Source organism: Balaenoptera ricei, chromosome 15 (assembly GCF_028023285.1).
Source record: "Balaenoptera ricei isolate mBalRic1 chromosome 15, mBalRic1.hap2, whole genome shotgun sequence".
Lineage (NCBI taxonomy): Eukaryota > Metazoa > Chordata > Mammalia > Artiodactyla > Balaenopteridae > Balaenoptera > Balaenoptera ricei.
In genome coordinates, this window is record NC_082653.1 from 73,451,591 (window position 1) to 73,469,143 (window position 17,553).

The 17,553-nt window shown below is 51.3% G+C and overlaps 2 protein-coding genes across 7 annotated transcripts; one reads left to right on the forward strand and one right to left on the reverse strand.

The window, feature by feature from the left end:
- The first annotated feature begins 548 nt into the window (after nucleotides 1-548).
- Nucleotides 549-12,661, forward strand: PHKG2 (phosphorylase kinase catalytic subunit gamma 2). 3 transcript variants are annotated; one of them, XM_059897454.1, is made up of 10 exons: nucleotides 549-626; nucleotides 1,031-1,143; nucleotides 7,825-8,000; nucleotides 8,256-8,310; nucleotides 9,340-9,405; nucleotides 9,488-9,651; nucleotides 11,454-11,544; nucleotides 11,640-11,793; nucleotides 11,866-11,991; nucleotides 12,090-12,661. In XM_059897454.1, exons 2-10 carry the CDS (start codon nucleotides 1,049-1,051, stop codon nucleotides 12,381-12,383), a joined length of 1,221 nt encoding a protein of 406 aa, XP_059753437.1. In that variant the 5' UTR covers nucleotides 549-626; nucleotides 1,031-1,048; the 3' UTR covers nucleotides 12,384-12,661. The 3 variants fall into 3 exon arrangements, with proteins under 3 accessions (XP_059753437.1, XP_059753436.1, XP_059753438.1); XM_059897453.1 differs by lacking the exon at nucleotides 549-626 and adding an exon at nucleotides 630-699; XM_059897455.1 differs by lacking the exons at nucleotides 549-626; nucleotides 9,340-9,405 and adding an exon at nucleotides 630-699.
- Nucleotides 12,662-12,731: 70 nt separating this feature from the next.
- On the reverse strand, nucleotides 12,732-17,345 carry CFAP119 (cilia and flagella associated protein 119). 4 transcript variants are annotated; one of them, XM_059897458.1, is made up of 9 exons: nucleotides 16,955-17,345; nucleotides 16,591-16,622; nucleotides 15,943-16,008; nucleotides 15,601-15,770; nucleotides 14,988-15,058; nucleotides 14,687-14,803; nucleotides 14,536-14,605; nucleotides 14,368-14,457; nucleotides 12,732-12,955 (listed from the first exon to the last, which is right to left on the reverse strand). In XM_059897458.1, exons 1-9 carry the CDS (start codon nucleotides 17,156-17,158, stop codon nucleotides 12,777-12,779), a joined length of 999 nt encoding a protein of 332 aa, XP_059753441.1. In that variant the 5' UTR covers nucleotides 17,159-17,345; the 3' UTR covers nucleotides 12,732-12,776. The 4 variants fall into 4 exon arrangements, with proteins under 4 accessions (XP_059753441.1, XP_059753442.1, XP_059753440.1 ...); XM_059897459.1 differs by lacking the exon at nucleotides 14,687-14,803; XM_059897457.1 differs by having other exon boundaries at nucleotides 14,536-14,803.
- Nucleotides 17,346-17,553: the final 208 nt, after the last annotated feature.

The following is a 17,553-nucleotide window of genomic DNA, read 5'->3' on the forward strand; positions in this document are numbered from 1 at the left end:
GTGGAAGACTGGGAAAATGTATAACCCCAGATGGTGAGCACTAGGGCTTTGGAGGTATTCAAGAGTCGGAGCAGCCACAGGACGAGAAAGCCTCTTCTGGCTGACGGGCCGTGGCTCGTACAAGCTCGTACCAAGTAGCCAAGTTGAGGTCCAAGTTGCATGCTCTGCCCCTCAAAGCAGGCGCTTTGGACTAGGCTGCTAATATTTTTAAAAGCCGAATTCAGATAGAGATTCTGAGAGACTGAGGGGACCATGCCCAAGTCCGGGAGTCGGAGGCGCAGCAAGCCCCGCGTACCGGCTACCCGGAGGTCACACTTACCGGTAACTCTAACTTCCGGGTCCCGTTCCAGGCCTCCAGCCCCACTGGTCAATAAGCTCCGCCCCCTGCTGGCCCCAGCAGATGCCATGCCCTGATTGGCCGTATCTGAAGCCCCGCCCTAGCGTCGCAACCTCAGGTAACTCCGAGCTCCAACTCCCGCGCCAGCCTCGGGACTGTCGGCTTCTTATTGGACTACCAGTTTCCAATCGGAAGGGTGTTTGAACCTCAGTCTTCGGGTGGCGCTGGCCATTGGCGGACAGGATGGGGGCGGGACCTGAGGTCGTCGCCGGCACTGCCTGTGGCTAAGGTAAGGGACTAGAGGCGAACCCGGCAACAGGGCGGCCTCGCGTCGACTCTGACTTCTCTCCCCGCCCCCCCGGGTGAGCCCGCGCGAGACCCCGCGCCCCCTCCCAGCGCCCGCCCAAGTGCGCCTGCGCAGCAACAGCCACCAGTCCGAGTACCCCTTCCCCTCTTCCTCCGCACCTTTTCCCTTCCTCTCCCCCGCCCCCCTCCCTGCCTTGCCATCCCGTCCCGACCCCTAAGGCCCTTTCGTGGGGTCTCCCTAGTCCCTGTCCTTCCCCCACCCCGTCCCCATCCCACAGGATCCTGGCTCCCCAGCCGCAAGGGCTGCGCCTCCGCGAGCCGCGATGTTCGTCCTCTCAGAGCCTGTGGGCCTCCCTGCCTTCACTGCCCTCCGTTTCCTCCACACAGGCCCCCACCTACTTCAAAATGACGCTGGACGTGGGGCCGGAGGATGAGCTGCCTGACTGGGCTGCGGCCAAGGAGTTTTACCAGAAGTACGACCCTAAGGACGTCATTGGCAGGTGAGCCCACGGCAGGGAAACAGAGGTCCAGAGAGGTCAGGTCCTAGCTAGGGTACACAGTTCCCTCTGAGGGGTGAAGAGTTCTAAATGGGAAGGGTCAGTGGTGAGTGGAGGAACATTTGGTGGCTAGACTCTTATTCTGGGTCAGCCCCCATTTTTTCACGAATTCATTCATTTATGTGTTCAACAAACATAATTCAAGCACCTGCTGGGTGCCAGACACAAAGGTAAATATGGGGAGGGTAGAAGAGATGTTTATGCCCTGGAGGTACTCCAAGTGATGTGACTGAAGGAGACACATGAACGTATAAAAAGTATCAGGCTGTGTAAAAAGTGCTGCTGGGTCTCAGAAAACCACAGCTTCCCAGAAGTGGTGATATTTGGGTCTTGAAGGATGAGTAGGAGTTCAGCACACACCAAATAGAAGGAAGCCGTCACCTGTAGAGGCAGTGGCCGATACATTTATTCATCAAGGTTTCCTAAGCATGTACAATGTGCTGGGTGCACTGTGCTAGGCACTGGAGATGTAAGACCCACACCTTAACATCTTACAAGGTTTCTTTTCTCCTGGAGTTTATGTTCTAGTGGTAGAGAGAGACAGTAAACACGAAAACAAGTTAAAGTTCAGTGTAAGTGCTAGGGAGAAAATAAATAGGGTTATGGAACAAGAGTAATTAATGGAGCTGAGACTTGGACGATGAGAATGAACAGGTCATGAGCTGAGGCAGGATATATTCCGAGCAGAGGGAACTGCCGTGTGCAAAGGCTCAAGATAGGAAAGGGCCTCTTCAAGCAATAGATAGAAGATCGTAGTGACTAGAATGTTGTAAGAGTGGGAAAAGGTGGAGGAAATTAAGTTGGGGAGGTACATAGAGGTTGGATTATGTAGAGCCTTGGGCCAGGATAAAGAATTTTTTTAGAAATAAATTTATTTATTTATTTATTATTTATTTTTGGCTGTGTTGGGTCTTCGTTGCTGCCTCGGGCTTTTCTCTAGTTGCGGCGAGTGGGGGCTACTCTTCGTTGCGGTGCACGGGCTTCTCATCACGGTGGCTTCCTTTGTTGCGGAGCACGGGCTGTAGGCGCGTGGGCTTCAGTAGTTGTGGCTCGTGGGCTCTAGAGCGCAGGCTCAGTAGTTGTGGTGCACGGGCTCAGTTGCTCCACGGCATGTGGGGTCTTCCCGGACCAGGGCTCGAACCCGTGTCCCCTGCATTGGCAGGCGGATTCTTAACCACTGCACCACCAGGGAAGTTCCAGGAATTTTTTTTTTTTAAGCAGATATTCATATTTTTTATTTTTATTTATTTATTTATTTATTTTTGGCTGTGTTGGGTCTTCGTTCCTGTGCGAGGGCTTTCTCCAGTTGCGGCAAGCGGGGGCCACTCTTCATCCCGGTGCGCGGGCCTCTCACTATCGTGGCCTCTCTTGTTGTGGAGCACAGGCTCCAGACGCGCAGGCTCAGTAGTTGTGGCTCACGGGCCTAGTTGCTCCGCGGCATGTGGGATCTTCCCAGACCAGGGCTCGAACCCGTGTCTCCTGCATCGGCAGGCAGATTCTCAACCACTGCACCACCAGGGAAGCCCCAGGAATTTTTTTTTAAGATTTTTTTTGATGCGGACCATCTTTAAAGTCTTTATTGATTGTTACAATATTGCTTCTGTTTTATGTTTTGGTTGTTTGGCCGCAAGGCACGTGGGATCCTAGCTCCCCAGGGATCGAACCCGCACCCCCCTGCATTGGAAGGCAAAGTCTTAACCACTGGACCGCCAGGGAATTCCCTAGGATAAGGAATGTAAAGTTTATTCTGGTGATACTGGTGGTTTCCAGTAGGGTAGTAATGTGATCTGATTTACATTTCTGTGATTTGGGGCCTAGGAACCTAATCTTTCTATGCCTCAAAGTTTCTCCATTGTAAATGGGAGAATTAGGAAAAGAGCCTACCTTGTAGGTTGCTGTGAGGAAGGAAAGAGTTAATATGATACTCTCAGGACACATCCTGGCACATGGTGAGTGCTCAATACAGATGTGTTATTACATTTAAAAAAGATCATCTGGCTCTTATGTGGAGAGTGCATAGGAGAGGGGCAAGAATGGAAGCATAGAGACCAGCTAGGAAGCTACTGATTCATTCAGGCTAGAGATGGTGATGGTTTAGACTAGAGTGGTAGTGGTAGAGATGGAGAGAAGTGGATAATTTAGGTGATGGCTTGAAGGGAGAGTTGATACAATTTCCTGAAGGATTGGATATGGACCACAAGGGAAAGGGAAGAAAACAAGAATAAATTCTAAGGTTTGGATTTGAGTGCTTGAGTACCATTTACTGAAATGAAGAAGACTGGGGAAGATCAGTCTGGAGGGAGGTGTGAGCAAGTCAAGAGTTCCACCAACTGGAGCTGTCCAGTGGGCGTGTGAGTCTGGAACTCAAGCAAGAGCGCTGGGCTAGAGCTGTTAACTTGGGAAGCATCAGCATATAGATAGTAGTTGGCAAGAGAAATGTAGAGTAGTGAAAGAGGCCTAGGCTCAGACCGTGGGGCATGTCACCATTAAGGAGTTAGAGAAGGAGGAGCCAGCAAGGGAAACTATAGAGATGCCATCTGTGAGTTAAAAAGAAAAACACAAGAGTATGTTTGGAACTTCCTTGGTGGCTCAGTGGTTAAGAATCTACCTGCCAGTGCAGGGGACGTGGGTTCGATCCCTGGTCCAGGAAGATCCCATATGCCACAGAGCAACGAAGCCCGTGCGCCACAACTACTGAGCCTGCATTCTAGAGCCCGTGAGCCACAACTAGTGAGCCCACGTGCCACAACTACTGAAGCCTGCGCGCCTAGAGCCCGTGCTCCACAACAAGAGAAGCCACGACAGTGAGAAGCCCGCACACCGCAACGAAGAGTAGCGCCCCCGCTCGCTGCAACTAGAGAAAGCCCGCGCGCAGCAACGAAGACCCAACGCAGCCAAAAATAAATAAATTAATTAATTAATTAATTTAAAAAACCACCAACTTTAAAAAAAAAAGGAAGAGTATGTTTCTGGAAGGTTGGCGTGGTCTGCTGTGACACATGCTGCTGAGGCCAGGAAATCCAATGGGGGTGTGACCATTAGATTTGTTCAGACTCCTTTTAGATAGCACATGGAGATGTCAAAAAGGTTGTTGGAATCAGGAATTCTGGAGAGAAATCAAGGCTTGAGACAGCGTAGCAGGAAGCATTTGCACATAGTTGGTATTTAAAGCCCCTGGGGGGAATTCCCTGCGGTCTAATGGTTAGGACTCTGTGCTTCCACTGAAGGGGGCATGGGTTTGATCCCTGGTCAGGGACTAAGATCCCACATGCTGCGCGTGGTGTGACCAAAATTGAAAAAAAAAAAAGCCCCTGGGTCTGGATGGAGGTCACAGGGAAGAGAGAATATTGGGAAAAGAAGAGAGCTGAGATCCAAGTCCTGAGATGCTGCAAGGTTTCAGGACCAGGTGAGGGAAGATGCACTGAGGCTAGGAAGAGCCCTTAGGTAAAAACAGTGGTTCCACTGCCAAGGGCACAGAAAGACCAGTTTTGAAGAAGGCAGATCAGAGAGTAGGGTCCTTATCATTTCATTCCAAGATTACTGTGGTAGCATCATCCCTCGTCTCTCTCTTCTACCTTTTCCCTCTTGTTTTTCCTGCACAGTAAATTACCTGCACGCTCTAACTAAATTACTTTTTCCAGAGTACCAATTTCAGACCTGAAGCTTTAAAAGAGCTGGAAATTGGTGATAAGTTATAAGTCACTGAAACAAAGGTTGAAGAGCAGGGTTATAGCCAGGGATGAGGCTGAAAAGAGACTAAGAAGTTGGTGAAGGCCTTGAGTGACAGATGAAGGAATTCGGATTTGATTTTTATCTTGTAAGTAATAGGGAGGCAGTATGGAAAGAAAACAAGAATTTTGAATGCATTCCACAGGTAACTGTAAGGTTGAAAGTATTAGGTATCATTTAAAAAGAGGACAGTTGCTTTAGGGGTACTGCTGAGGAAGGAGGGGACACAGAACTTAGTAAAGAATTTAAACAGGGAAGTTTTTAAGCAGGGAATGACACGATTGGGGCTGTTTTAAGAAGCTAGTTCTCAAAGCAGTGTGGCAGATAGGTGGCAGTGGTTGAGATTAGCAGCAGGGAGATCAGTTAGGAGACCACTGTGGTGGTGGGGATGGAGTATTAGGAAACAGATTTGAGAGATAATACAAGATGGGCTGGACTGGTTGGATGTGGTAGATTGTGGAGGAGAGGGCGAAGCCAAGAATGGCACCAGGGTTTCTAGTTTGGGAGTCGGATTGAATGGCATTGCTATTAATTGAGATCAGGAATTGAGGAGCTAGTGTCGGGAAGATGAAGTGTTCAGTGGTCATGATGACAGTGAGAGGTCTCTAGGATCCTTGGGAAGCAATTCATTCAGTGAGATGTGTTGGCCTGACATCTGGGGGAGTTCCCTGGTGGCCTAGTGGTTAGGTTTCTGGGCTTTCACTGCCATGGCCCGAGTTCAATCCCTGGTTGAGGAACTGAGATCCCGCAAGCTGTGTGGTGCCGCCAAAAAAAAAAAAAAAAAAAAATGGCTGGGGGGTTGGGGTAGACAATCTGGGCATGAATGTTGAAGTCATGGAGGTGGATAAGATTACTGAGAGTGTATATAGCCTGAGAACAGGGCCAAGGATGGGATCCTGGGGAAGTCTTAACATTTAAGGGGTGGGCAGAGAACAAGGTACTGGGGTGCATCAGTAGGAAGAGTTTGGACTTTGAAGACCCAGGTTTCCCAGGTAGATAGTCATGACACATAGTAGGAAGGCTTAATTAAAAGGGAATGCTCCTACAGGTAGGGGCTTCCCTGGTGGCACAGTGGTTGAGAATCCGCCTGCCAATGCAGGGCACATGGGTTCGAGCCCTGGTCCGGGAAGATCCCACGTGCCAAGGAGCAACTAAGCCCATGCGCCACAACTACTGAGCCTGCTCTCTAGAGCCCACGAGCCACAACTACTGAAGCCTGCCTGCCTAGAGCCCATGCTCCGCAACAAGAGAAGCCACTGCAGTGAGAAGCCCGCGCACCGCAATGAAGAGTAGCCCCCGCTCGCCTCAACTAGAGAAAGCCCGCGTGTAACAACGAAGACCCAATGCAGCCAAAAAAAAAAAAAAGAATAAATAAAGTAAATAAATTAAGAAAAAAAAAAGGGGAATGCTCCTACAGGTATAATGCTATAGGATACCAGCGAAGGGAGTGGCCCCTCCCTCCTGGAGAATAAACAAAGAACTGGTAGACGCAGCATTCATTTTGGGCCTTAAAGCAGGGATTCTTTGCTCTATGACTTCAAAGGATCTTTGACCACCCCCCCGCCCCGAAATAATAAAAATGTTGGATATATGTGGCAGAGGTCTCCAGCTTTCCACAAATTCTCAGAGGTTCATTAAAAGATGAGTAATAATTAGACCAGGGACCTCAAACTCAGGTGCCCTTAGTAGTTGGGCAGAAAATGAAAACTGTGAAGTGACCAAGAGTAAAAGAGTAGGAAGTGGTGAGCATTGTGGCAGCTGGAGCGTTCTTGTTCCAACTAAGGTATGTGAATTCAGACTTGTAAATAACAATGCACTGACCAGAGTGTAATATATCTGTGGGCTGTGTTTGCCTGGAGGGTCAATAGTTTGCATCCACTGATTGAACCAGAGATGTGGGTGACAGGCATTTCAAGCAAAAGGAGTTACATAAAGGCAAGGAGGCCCTGGGAGCACAGCAGTGAGGTTGTGTGAAGGGCAGCCAGGGAAGCAGCATGCGAAATGTGGTATGAGGTCAGATCCTGGAGAGATTTGCACCTTAGCCTGAAATACTTGTAGGGTCACACAGAGTTGGTGACAGAGCCCAAGCAAGGAGATCCTTGTCTAGGACTTTGTCTTTTTTTCTTTTTTTCGGCCGTGCCATGCGGCTTGTGTGATCTTAGTTCCCCAACCAGGGATCGAACCCGAGCCCTCTGCAGTGGAAGCGTGGAGTCCTAACCACTGGACCGCATGGAATTCCCTAGGACTTTGTCTTTACAAAGCCAAATGGGCTTTCCTGTCTCTACCTCATTAACGCCTTTCAGCATCCCTTCAAGATATTGTTGGCTACATTTCAGAGCAGGTGAAGTGGAAGCCCAGAGACCTTATTATGTCAGTGGGTCACTTGGAGGTTAATTAGTGACAGATTTGGGGCCTAAACCCAGATCTCCTACTTCTCAACTTTGGTCTTCTGGTCAGTGGCCCAATATTTATTTGGAGCCTCCTTCACTTGAGGTATTGTAGGGGAACTTTGGGATTTAGATGGGGGTAACCGTGGAAGTGGGTAAAATCTGGAGGGAGCCTTCCCACTTTCTCCTTGTGGGGTTCTAGGGCAAGGGGCAGGTTCTGGGGCCCAGTGCCTAGGCTCACCCATGGAGGGAGTGGCAGAGACTGGAACCCAGGACCCCTGCCTGCCTGCCCTATGAGCTTTGTGTAGCACCTTGCTGGGTGCCCAGGTTGCTTGCTGAGGCTACTGTGAAGCTCCTGCAGGCCAGGGTGAGCTCCTTGGGAGTTCGCCCTGTTGTCTAAATGGGTTTCCAGAGTCTGGCGTAGTGGGTGTGAGGCTGCCGAGGCTCTACTCTGCGTGGAAATGAGAGAGTAGGAGGCCCTGACTTGTGTGTTGTCTGACTCTGGCAGAGGAGTGAGCTCTGTAGTCCGCCGTTGCGTTCATCGAGTTACTGGCCGTGAGTTTGCGGTGAAGATCATGGAGGTGACAGCTGAGCGGCTGAGTCCTGAGCAGCTGGAGGAGGTGCGAGAAGCCACGCGGCGAGAGACACACATCCTTCGCCAGGTCGCCGGCCACCCCCACATCAGTGAGGCTGCATTCCCTGCTCCTGTTAGCCCTGCCCACAGCCCACTTCCCCCAGCACTGCCTCCACGCCTCTGCTCCCTTACTCCTGGCTCCGCTGCACCTCAAAGTGTGGCCAGCCTTTGGGTCCCTACTGCCTCCTTTGGTTCTCCTTCCTTCCCAGTAACAGCCCACTGCTGCCTCAGGGTGGAAAAGGCCCTTTAATATGCATCTGCTCCTTTCCATCTCTGTCTCTCTGCCTTTCTGCCTCTTTCCCCAGTCACTCTCATCGATTCCTACGAGTCTTCTAGCTTCATGTTCCTGGTGTTTGACCTGTGAGTATCTCCCGGCCCCAATCGAGAAGCCTCCTCCTCACCTCCATGCATGGACCCAGCCTTACAGCACAGTGGGCTGAAGACCACCCTGCTCACACCTTCCTCTGCTCCCGCTCAGGCCTGCCTGCCAGCTCAGGGCTCTGGCCCTTCTCCCTAGGTGCCCAGATTGAGGCAAGTTCTTCAGGAGTCATAGTGACCAGCTAAGTACAAAGGGTCTTCATGAGACCCTGTTTTAGGAGGAGAGTGTTCATCCGTGAGCTGACCACTTATAAACTGACTCTCCCTCACCAGTCGCCCGGTGTTCAACACCCTCCACTGGAGTCTCTCTCTGCCCATCAATTCTTTTTCTGGTCGGTCTAAAGCTGAATGTCAGATATTATACAGTGCTATAATGCAAACCAGTTGCAAAGGTACTTCAAAAGAGAATGGTTTGGATACCAGATGTTTAAGAGAGGCCCTTGGAAGAAATTTACAAAGTCTTCAGACAGAAATGACCCTCTGCAAGAGTTGTGGGGAAGTGGGAAGTATCTGTTACACCACCATGCAACTTTGTGGAACCTGATGTGTTCTTTATTTCAAGGATTGACGCAGAGTTGCAATTATAGCCTCAGTTTTTAAAGACAAGATAAAATAAGCAAAATTCAAAATAAAGTCCCATTCAACTTTCTTGCTACTATTAACTGTAAAATTTTGGTCCGTGGTCTAAATAGATTCACTTCAAAAGGCGTTTTTTGAGTGTATTCTCAGATAACACAGACTTCCTGTAAATGATTATTATCACAAGGCACTTATTCTTGCTAAAATAGCCCCCTTGTGGCACAGTGCAGATATTTCGACGGCCACCGCATTGGGCCAAAGTGCCCCTGACATCCGGTTCGCTCTTGGAGTGCTCTGTCTCGAGACCCTTTCATTTGTCTACAGAGGGATCTCTTTACTGGCCCTTTCCATGGTATTTTCTGTGAGCACTGGCTTCTTTTCTCAGCTGCCACTGTGAGGTGCACCTATCTCCCAACCCCTCCTATCCCTTAGGATGCGGAAGGGAGAGCTGTTTGACTATCTCACAGAGAAGGTGGCCCTCTCAGAAAAGGAAACCAGGTAATGGCTGAGCCTGCAGCCCCTGGGATGAGCAGGGGTGGGGCGGGGCAGGGAGAAGCAAAGGAGACTGTGCCTCCCTCAGGTCCATCATGAGGTCTCTGCTGGAAGCAGTGAGCTTTCTCCACGCCAACAACATTGTACACCGAGACCTGAAGCCTGAGAATATTCTCCTAGATGACAATATGCAGATCCGACTTTCAGATTTTGGGTTCTCCTGCCACTTGGAACCTGACGAGAAGCTTCGAGGTGAGGGGACCTGGTACCCTGAGAGGCTTGGGAGGGAAAGAGGCTCAGGCCTGGGGCTGGTTGGCTGGGTCTGAGAACTGGGTCCCAAGTACCAAGGAAAGGAAGGTCATTGAGCGCTTGCCAGGTCCCCACTGGGTGCAGAGCCTTGTGTGCAAATCAATGTGGGCTTCCTGACCTGGAGGCAGACAAGTGAGCAGATCATGGCACACAGCAGGCAAGGGGCCATGCCAGGAAGGAGTACCTGATTCAGCTGTAGGGACCCACAGAGGAAGGGGCTTGGACCTCAGCCTGGGGAGGCTGGGCTTGTCGCAGGAGGAAAAAGAGGGAGTGAGGGATAGCAGGGCTCAGCTGTGCCTTTGGGGTCTGGCGGAGGCAGGTCCACAGTGTGCTGCTTAGGTGCTATGAGGAGCCTGGTGTGGCGCGACAGCCCTTGTCACCTGGTGCCCACACATTTGTTGTGACAGCCGTTTCTAGTGCAAGTGGAAAACTAAACAAAGTTCAACTGTGAGACTCCTCAGAGCCTTTAATATACTACTTCCTCTCCTTCAGTGGCTCTGCATTGGACTTAATAATAGCTAACATTCACTGGGCACTTATTGTGAGTAAGGCACCACGCTGAGTCTACATGGCTTATTTCTCTAGATCCTCTCAACAGCTCTGAAATAGTATTTGTGTCTCTATTTTATAAGTGGGCTTAATGAGGTGAGGTGAGTTGCCCAAGGTCACGTAGGTGTGATTTGAACGTGGGCAGTGTGACTCCAGAGTTCATGGTCTTAATCTGTGGACTTACACATCTTCCAGATGCTGTGCTTTGTGTACCTTTGGGCTGCCACATACACTTCCCTATTCTGAATCATTTCTGCCCCTGCCCACTCCAGCCTCTCCCTTGGCTTGGATAATTCAACTTTTACTTTAAAGCTCTATGTCAGGTTAGAGCCCTTGCTTTTTGCTCTTATATCTCCCCCACTTCATGATACCTGTCTTACTCTGTTATTTGTTTGCTTTCTGGTAGGTGGTGAGCTTGGTAAGGGCACATCAAATTCGCCACTGTGTCTAGTGTGGTGCTTGGCACATGGTAGGCGTTCAGTAAATAGTTTGAGTTGGAATGAATTTCCCAAGAGAAATTCAATTTCTCAATTCAGGCCTGTTAAGATCTCTTGGAAGTGTGCCATGGATCACAGTTTGGAAATTGCTGGGATGGAAGAATTGGTGCCAGAAGAAACTAAAAATACAGGATTAGATCAAGTCATGGAGGGCTCTGTGCTGTAGGAATCTAGACTTTATCCTGAGGCCATGATGGGAAGCCAGGGAAGGGTTTTAAACAAACAATTTACCCAGAATGTGCCTTAAGAAATCCCATATTCCTACTCATTCCCCTTGGTTGAGTGGTGGTTCCAATAACCGCAGTAGAGATTATAGGAGGAGGAATAGATTTGGGCAGAAAGGAATGCAGAAAAGATTTAAGTTTTGTTTTCTATGTGTGTATATATGTAAAAACGTGATAAAAAGTTGTGTAAGGAGTGGGTTGGCTGGAGGGTTGGGGGAGGCAAGTGGTACAGTTGGATAGCACCTTGAAGTCAATCTAAAAATCAGGTTTTCCCAGGAAGGCCACCAGGAGCCTTGGTGGGTCCTTGAATTGTTCAGCAGGGCTAGGGTCTAATATCGAGACTTGGCAGAAGGCAGGCAGGAGCAGAATGGGAACACTTGGGGCCCTGGTGGTGTTGAGGCTCCAGCAGAGGTCTGGTGTTAAGGGTCCTTGAGGGGGCTGTGACATCCCATCAATCTCAGGCCTCTCTCCCCAGAGTTGTGTGGGACTCCAGGGTATCTAGCACCAGAGATCCTTAAGTGCTCCATGGATGAAACCCACCCAGGCTACGGCAAGGAGGTCGATCTGTGAGTTTCTGGTCTCCCCCTTCCCTCCTCCTTCGTGTAGTGTCCTTCAACACATTCGCTCACCTAGTCCTCCCTGCCTGTGGTCTCTTTCTCAGCTGGGCCTGTGGGGTGATCTTGTTCACACTCCTGGCTGGCTCACCACCATTCTGGCACCGACGCCAGATCCTGATGTTACGCATGATCATGGAGGGCCAGTACCAGTTTAGTTCACCTGAGTGGGATGACCGTTCTGACACTGTGAAAGACCTGGTGAGCTGGGGCCATGAGAGGGCAAGGAGGGAGGCCCAAGAGCTGCCCCTCATGCTCTGGCATTTCCCGTAGATCTCGAGGCTGCTGCAGGTGGATCCTGAGGAGCGCCTGACAGCTGAGCAAGCCCTACAGCACCCATTCTTTGAGCGCTGTGAAGGCAGCCAACCCTGGAACCTCACCCCCCGCCAGCGGTTCCGGGTAAGCCTGAGAGTGTCAGGGTCTGGGCCTGCTCCTCTGTCCCATGATTCTTCTTGTGGTGGATGTGCCAGTGGAGCTCACACTGCCCCCTTTCCCAGGTGGCAGTGTGGACAGTGCTGGCTGCTGGACGGGTGGCCTTAAGCACCCACCGTGTACGGCCACTGACCAAGAGTGCACTGTTGAGGGACCCTTATGCGCTGCGGCCAGTGCGGCGCCTCATTGACAGCTGTGCCTTCCGGCTCTATGGACACTGGGTGAAGAAGGGTGAGCAGCAGAACCGGGCAGCCCTCTTCCAGCACCGGCCCCCAGGGCCTTTTCCCATGATGGGCCCTGAAGAGGAGGGGGACTCAGCTACTATCACTGAAGACGAGGCCATGCTGGTGCTGGGCTAGTACTTCAGCCCTGAGGAATCCCAGGAAGCAGAACTCTCCAGGAGGAGGATTTTTATCATTCCAGCTCCTCTGGGCTCTGGCCTCAGGCCCCCCCCATGCCTGGCCAGGCCCGCCACTGATCAAACTATCATAGAGACCAGCCCTGTACACCTACCCCCACTGGCCAGGGCTTTGAGATCAGAGCTGAGGTGGAAGAGAGCCACCCAGAGTGCCATGCCTGGCCTTATCCATGCTGCCTGTGCCACGTATGCAATAAAACCTGCTACACGCCAGGGAGAGCCAGCGTCCTGTGTCTGGTGTCTGGCTTCGGCAGGGAAGCCCAGAAAGGTGCTCAGGAGGGGGGCGGGGTAGGGCCACTTTGGTCCAGGCCTTTATTGGGGAAGACGCTGGGGGTCACTTGGTCTTGTTCTTGCCTTTGCCTGGAGGTAGCTGGAGGGGCCGCTCGAGTGCGGTCAGCTTGCTGCCGAGCCTTTCCTCACTGGCCTTGAGCCGTTCCTCCACCAGTTGTTGGAGCTGCTCCAGTTCCTTGTTCATCTGGGTCTTGATGTAGGCCCGGAGGACGGAGACCTGGCCTGCAGGGGCAGGGAAGAAGGGATGGGTCAGAAGAGATGCCGTCTGGGGCTGAGGGACTGCCCCTAGCCAGGCAAACACAACCTTCCAGGGTGCCCCTGGGAGCTACACTAGTGGCAGTGTTGCTTCAATTCAGGAAATGTCAGCCAGCCCTTCTGTGAGAGAAAGATGGGCAGAGTAGCTATGCTGCTGCATTTTCTGGATTGCTACTTAGTAGCCTTGTGACCTTAGGCAGGTGACTTAACCTATCCATGCCTCAGTTTCCTCTGTGTAAAATGCAGATAGTGATAGCACCTAGCAACTAGGATTGAGAGAGGATTAAATGGGTTAATATATGTAAAATGTGGGAATTCCCTGGCGGTCCAGTGGTTACAACTCCACAATTCCACTGCAGGGGGCATGGGTTCGATTCCTGGTCGGGGAGCTAAGATCCTGCAAGCCACATGGCACAGGCAAAAAAAAAAAAAGTATATATATATATGCTTAAAATGGGGCCTGCCTGGCACATAGTGTTGTCAAATGTGTGCTGGCTATTGTCATTGGGTTGGCTTTTTTTCTAATTTTTATTTATTTATTTATTTATTTTTGGCTGTGTTGGGTCTCTGTTGCCGTGCGTGGGCTTTCTCTAGTTGTGGCGAGCGGGGGCCACTCTTCCTTGTGGTGTGCAGGCTTCTCATTGTGGTGGCTTCTCTTGTTGTGGAGCACAGGCTCTAGGCACGCGGGTTTCAGTAGTTGTGGCTCACAGGCTCTAGAGCGCAGGCTCAGTAGTTGTGGCGCACAGGCTTAGTTGCTCCACTGCATGTGGGATCTTCCCGGACCAGGGCTTGAACCCGTGTCCCTTGCATTGGCAGGTGGATTCTTTTTTTTTTTTTTTTTTTTTAATTTATTTATTTATGGCTGTGTTGGGTCCTCGCCTCTGTACGAGGGCTTCCTCCAGCTGTGGCAAGTGGGGGCCACTCTTCATCACGGTGCGTGGGCCTCTCACTATCGCGGCCTCTCCCGTTGCGGAGCACAGGCTCCAGACGCACAGGCTCAGCAATCGTGGCTCACGGGCCTAGTTGCTCCGTGGCATGTGGGATCCTCCCAGACCAGGGCTCGAACCCGTGTCCCCTGCATTGGCAGGCAGACTCTCAACCACTGCGCCACCAGGGAAGCCCGGCAGGTGGATTCTTAACCACTGCGCCACCAGGGAAGCCCTATTGTCATTGGTTTTATAATCCTTTTCTGGGATTCCTGCCTCACCCCCAGCAGCTGTGCTTTTATCTGTTTGCCATCTTGGACTTCTGCATAAGGAATCATTTGGAGAAAGGACACCATGACTAAAACAAAAAGTCTGAAGTCCTGATATGGTCTAAACCCTTCATTTCACACTTGCCCAAAGTCACAGGGAACCCTAACCCCTCCAGGTCCTCACTTGGCTCTGGCTCTGGCTGGACCACTGTTTCCGGTTCCTCCTCCTCTGGGGTGACTGCCTGCTCCTCCACCTCTTCGCCCTCTTCTTTCTCTGCAAGCCAGAAGGCAGGAGGAGGCTTCAGCCCCAGCCCCAGCGCAGTTCAGCCCTCGCCCCGGCATTCTCCCTTACCCGTCTCATCCTTTGGCCAGAGCTTGGGTGCCTGTAGCCCCACGTAAGTCAAAGATAGATCCAGCCGCACCTGGGAAGAGGGAGGAAGACGTCTGCACTGAGGGAAAGGGGGGAGATGAGGGGTGGCCTCTTGTAGTCCATGGCCCAGTACCTGGGGTGTGAAGACGTATTTGTAGAGCTTGAAGTGGCGGAAGTAGGTGTTGACCACATAATCTGCCAGGGCCAGCAGCTGTTCCTCCTTAAAGAGGTTGATACTGAAAGGGGGCCGCTGTTGGGATGATTGGGAGTTAGAGGACTGACCACCTCCTGAAGCCCTCACCTTTTCTCCAAGTGCCCAGCAATCCAGGAGCAGGAAGAGCCCACTGTGGCCTTCAGAGGAAGATGAGGGTCATGTGTGTAAGACAGGGTGGGAGGCTGGGCTAGACCTTATCTGGGGGGAGAGTGAAACTGACCCTGATTCCATGGCAAAAAAGAACACTGGTGAAGTAGCGGTAACATTCCTCCACGTTGCCCAAGGGGGTTGCTGGGAGGGAAGGCAAGATGTGACAGTGAGTACCCTCCCTGATAATCATTCATTTTAGTCACTCAACAGCTACTTATTGAGCATGAGCTTTAGAAGTAGAAAGATATAGGCAACAAATATTGAGTACCCACTATGCACTGTTCTGGGCACCGAACCAGACAAGTTCCTGCCCTTAAGAAGCGTATATTCTAGTGGAAGTGACGGACAGTAAACCAAGAAATACATAGTTTAGCCCTCGTTAAACATTCTGTAGAAACTTAGTTCCAGGAGTAAAGCAAGAGCTGTTTTATTGAGCACTGTGCATATATCTACATATATTATATATAATATTTCTCAGAACAGTTTCCTAATGTTAGTGCTGTAGCCTTATTATAGATAAGGAAATAGAGGATTTCAAAGGTGAAATAACTTGGGTGTGATTCTGCTGCTAGTGATGACGGAACAAAGATTTCAGGTGCTAATCCTGCTTTTACTTCCCCTGGTCATTTGTGCCAGCCTTCTCCTCTCCCCTGGACTCAAAGCCTTCGGGGGCCTCCTCTTACCAATACAGGCCTTGTGAAGATCTTGGAGCAGGGCACAAGCCGTTGATGTCTGCTCCAGGGAGAAGCCTTGTTGGCGGCAGAAGATGAGTGCATGGGAGAAGAGGTCCAGGGTGATGGCGTCCCGAAGGCTCTGCGCAGGAGAGCCTAGCCCCAACAGCTCGGCCAGCACCCTTGGAAGGGAGAGAGGAAGGAATGAGTGACAACCGGAGCCTCCCTTCACCGCCCCACACTAGTGTACAGCAGGCTTTGGAACCAGGCATTCCTCATGCCTTCCCAGCCCACCCACCCCCAAGCCTTCCCCAAGAGCTAGCTCTTATTCCCCTCCCTGCTCCCCCTGCATACTCCCTCATCTCCTCAACGTTGGCTGTCTTCTCCAGCCTGTGCATGGAATGGATGTCCAGGTACTTCCTGTCATAGGAAAAGAGGGGAAAAGGTGTTGGTGGCCATTATGCATTAATCTCATGACAGGGCTATGATGGCTAGAGCATTGGACTGGGAACCAAGAGACCTGAGTTAGAGGTTTGGCCCTTCCACTAAATTGCTGTGTAACCTTAGGCAGGTCACTTCCCTCTCTGGGCCTCACTTTCTCCATCTGTAAACAGAGGGTATGGCCAAAATGAATTCTTATGATCCTCTTCATTTCTAAAGCGTAGGGTTAGGAAACTTGAGTTCTGGTCTCTGCCACTCCCTTACTGTATAACTGGTCAAGTCTCCCTCTGTGAACCTCAGTGTCCCCATTTGTACAATGCTCCATAGAGGCGTTGATACTACATTTACATTCTCAGTCTTTGGCTCCCCTCTTCTCACACTCTCTTTGGACTGGGGCAGCAGGAGACCTGACTTAGTCATCTCGGGTAATTGCATCTCTGGGCCTCAGTCTCCTCATCTGTAAACTGAGGATACCGTCGCTGTTGACAGGATTGTGGGGAAGCCCTAAAGGAATAATACAAGTGTGAAGGGTAACTTTCCCCCAAAGCTCTTCACACTCACCATATGCAGATCCGGGGCTGGGGCAGTGGCGGCTGCAGAGAGAAAGCGGATTGGGAAAGGCAGAGCTGTGTTGTTCATGGCCCCTAGTTCTTGAGCCGTTGCGAATCTCTAGCGGGCCTAAGAACGCGCTAACTTGCCTTCTCATCTTAAAGACTAAGCTACGAGCAATGCTGGCGGGCTAGGCTTCAGCGACCCCTAAGTACTATTCATGAACATATTAACAGGGGGAGTCACACACCCCTGTCTCTTCACCAAGGCAGCCCGGGAAACGTCTTGAACGTTAGAAAGCATAACGACGGGTGGCGCCCTGCTGGGGAACCCTTTTATAAACATTCATGAGTGGACCACTCTGTCCAGTCCTCACCGGGAACAAGTTGGCTGCAGGATCTTCATCCGCATTCACCGAAGCCGCGGTCCCCGACTCGGTATGCACACCTGTTCCCATCCGCGTGGCCGATTCATCCAATGATCTGAGGTCTTTCTTGGGTTCTCTCCGCAGTTCGTAGTGCTGTTCAAGCTCCGACTGCATTTTCAGTCCCTGGAATTGGCTGGACTTCCGGCGGATCATCTTGTCGCTCCTCTGTGCCGCGGGGCACCACAGGTTCTGTCCTGCCTCGGTTCTGGGACAGCCGGTTCTCCGGCAGCGGCTGCCAAGGTCTGGCCCTCTATCGACGCTTCAGCCAATCTACGCTGCAGAGAGGCCCGGTGCAGCCAATCCGCTGGGGGCGTCTTCCTCCGTCTCAACAGTGACCGTTGCTAAGGGGGTTCTTGGAGCAAGGGAGAAAGCGTACGGCGCTCGCCAATCAGTGAGAAGGGAATGCGCGTGCGTAATAAGCTGCAAGGCCCGCCCCCGTGCCCTCGCTTCAAAGTTGCTATTCTGAGGCAGGCGATGTCATTAGGACTGGAGAGTAGAAGTGTGTTGTCGGTTACCATAGAAACTGTCTACTGGCCAATCACTGAGAG

What these genes read in the sequence shown, in the direction of transcription:
- PHKG2 (XM_059897454.1), top strand. Translation starts at nt 1,049, where the DNA reads ATGACGCTGGACGTGGGGCCGGAGGATGAGCTGCCTGACTGGGCTGCG. An exon ending in CGCCGGCCACCCCCACATCA is followed by an intron (nt 8,001 to 8,255) that starts GTGAGGCTGCAT and finishes CTCTTTCCCCAG; the next exon opens with TCACTCTCATCGATTCCTAC. An exon ending in CTGACACTGTGAAAGACCTG is followed by an intron (nt 11,794 to 11,865) that starts GTGAGCTGGGGC and finishes CATTTCCCGTAG; the next exon opens with ATCTCGAGGCTGCTGCAGGT.
- CFAP119 (XM_059897457.1), bottom strand. Translation starts at nt 17,158, where the DNA reads ATGATCCGCCGGAAGTCCAGCCAATTCCAGGGACTGAAAATGCAGTCG. An exon ending in TCTTCACAAGGCCTGTATTG is followed by an intron (nt 15,059 to 15,600) that starts GTAAGAGGAGGC and finishes CTTCCCTCCCAG; the next exon opens with CAACCCCCTTGGGCAACGTG. An exon ending in TTTTTTGCCATGGAATCAGG is followed by an intron (nt 14,804 to 14,987) that starts GTCAGTTTCACT and finishes TCATCCCAACAG; the next exon opens with CGGCCCCCTTTCAGTATCAA.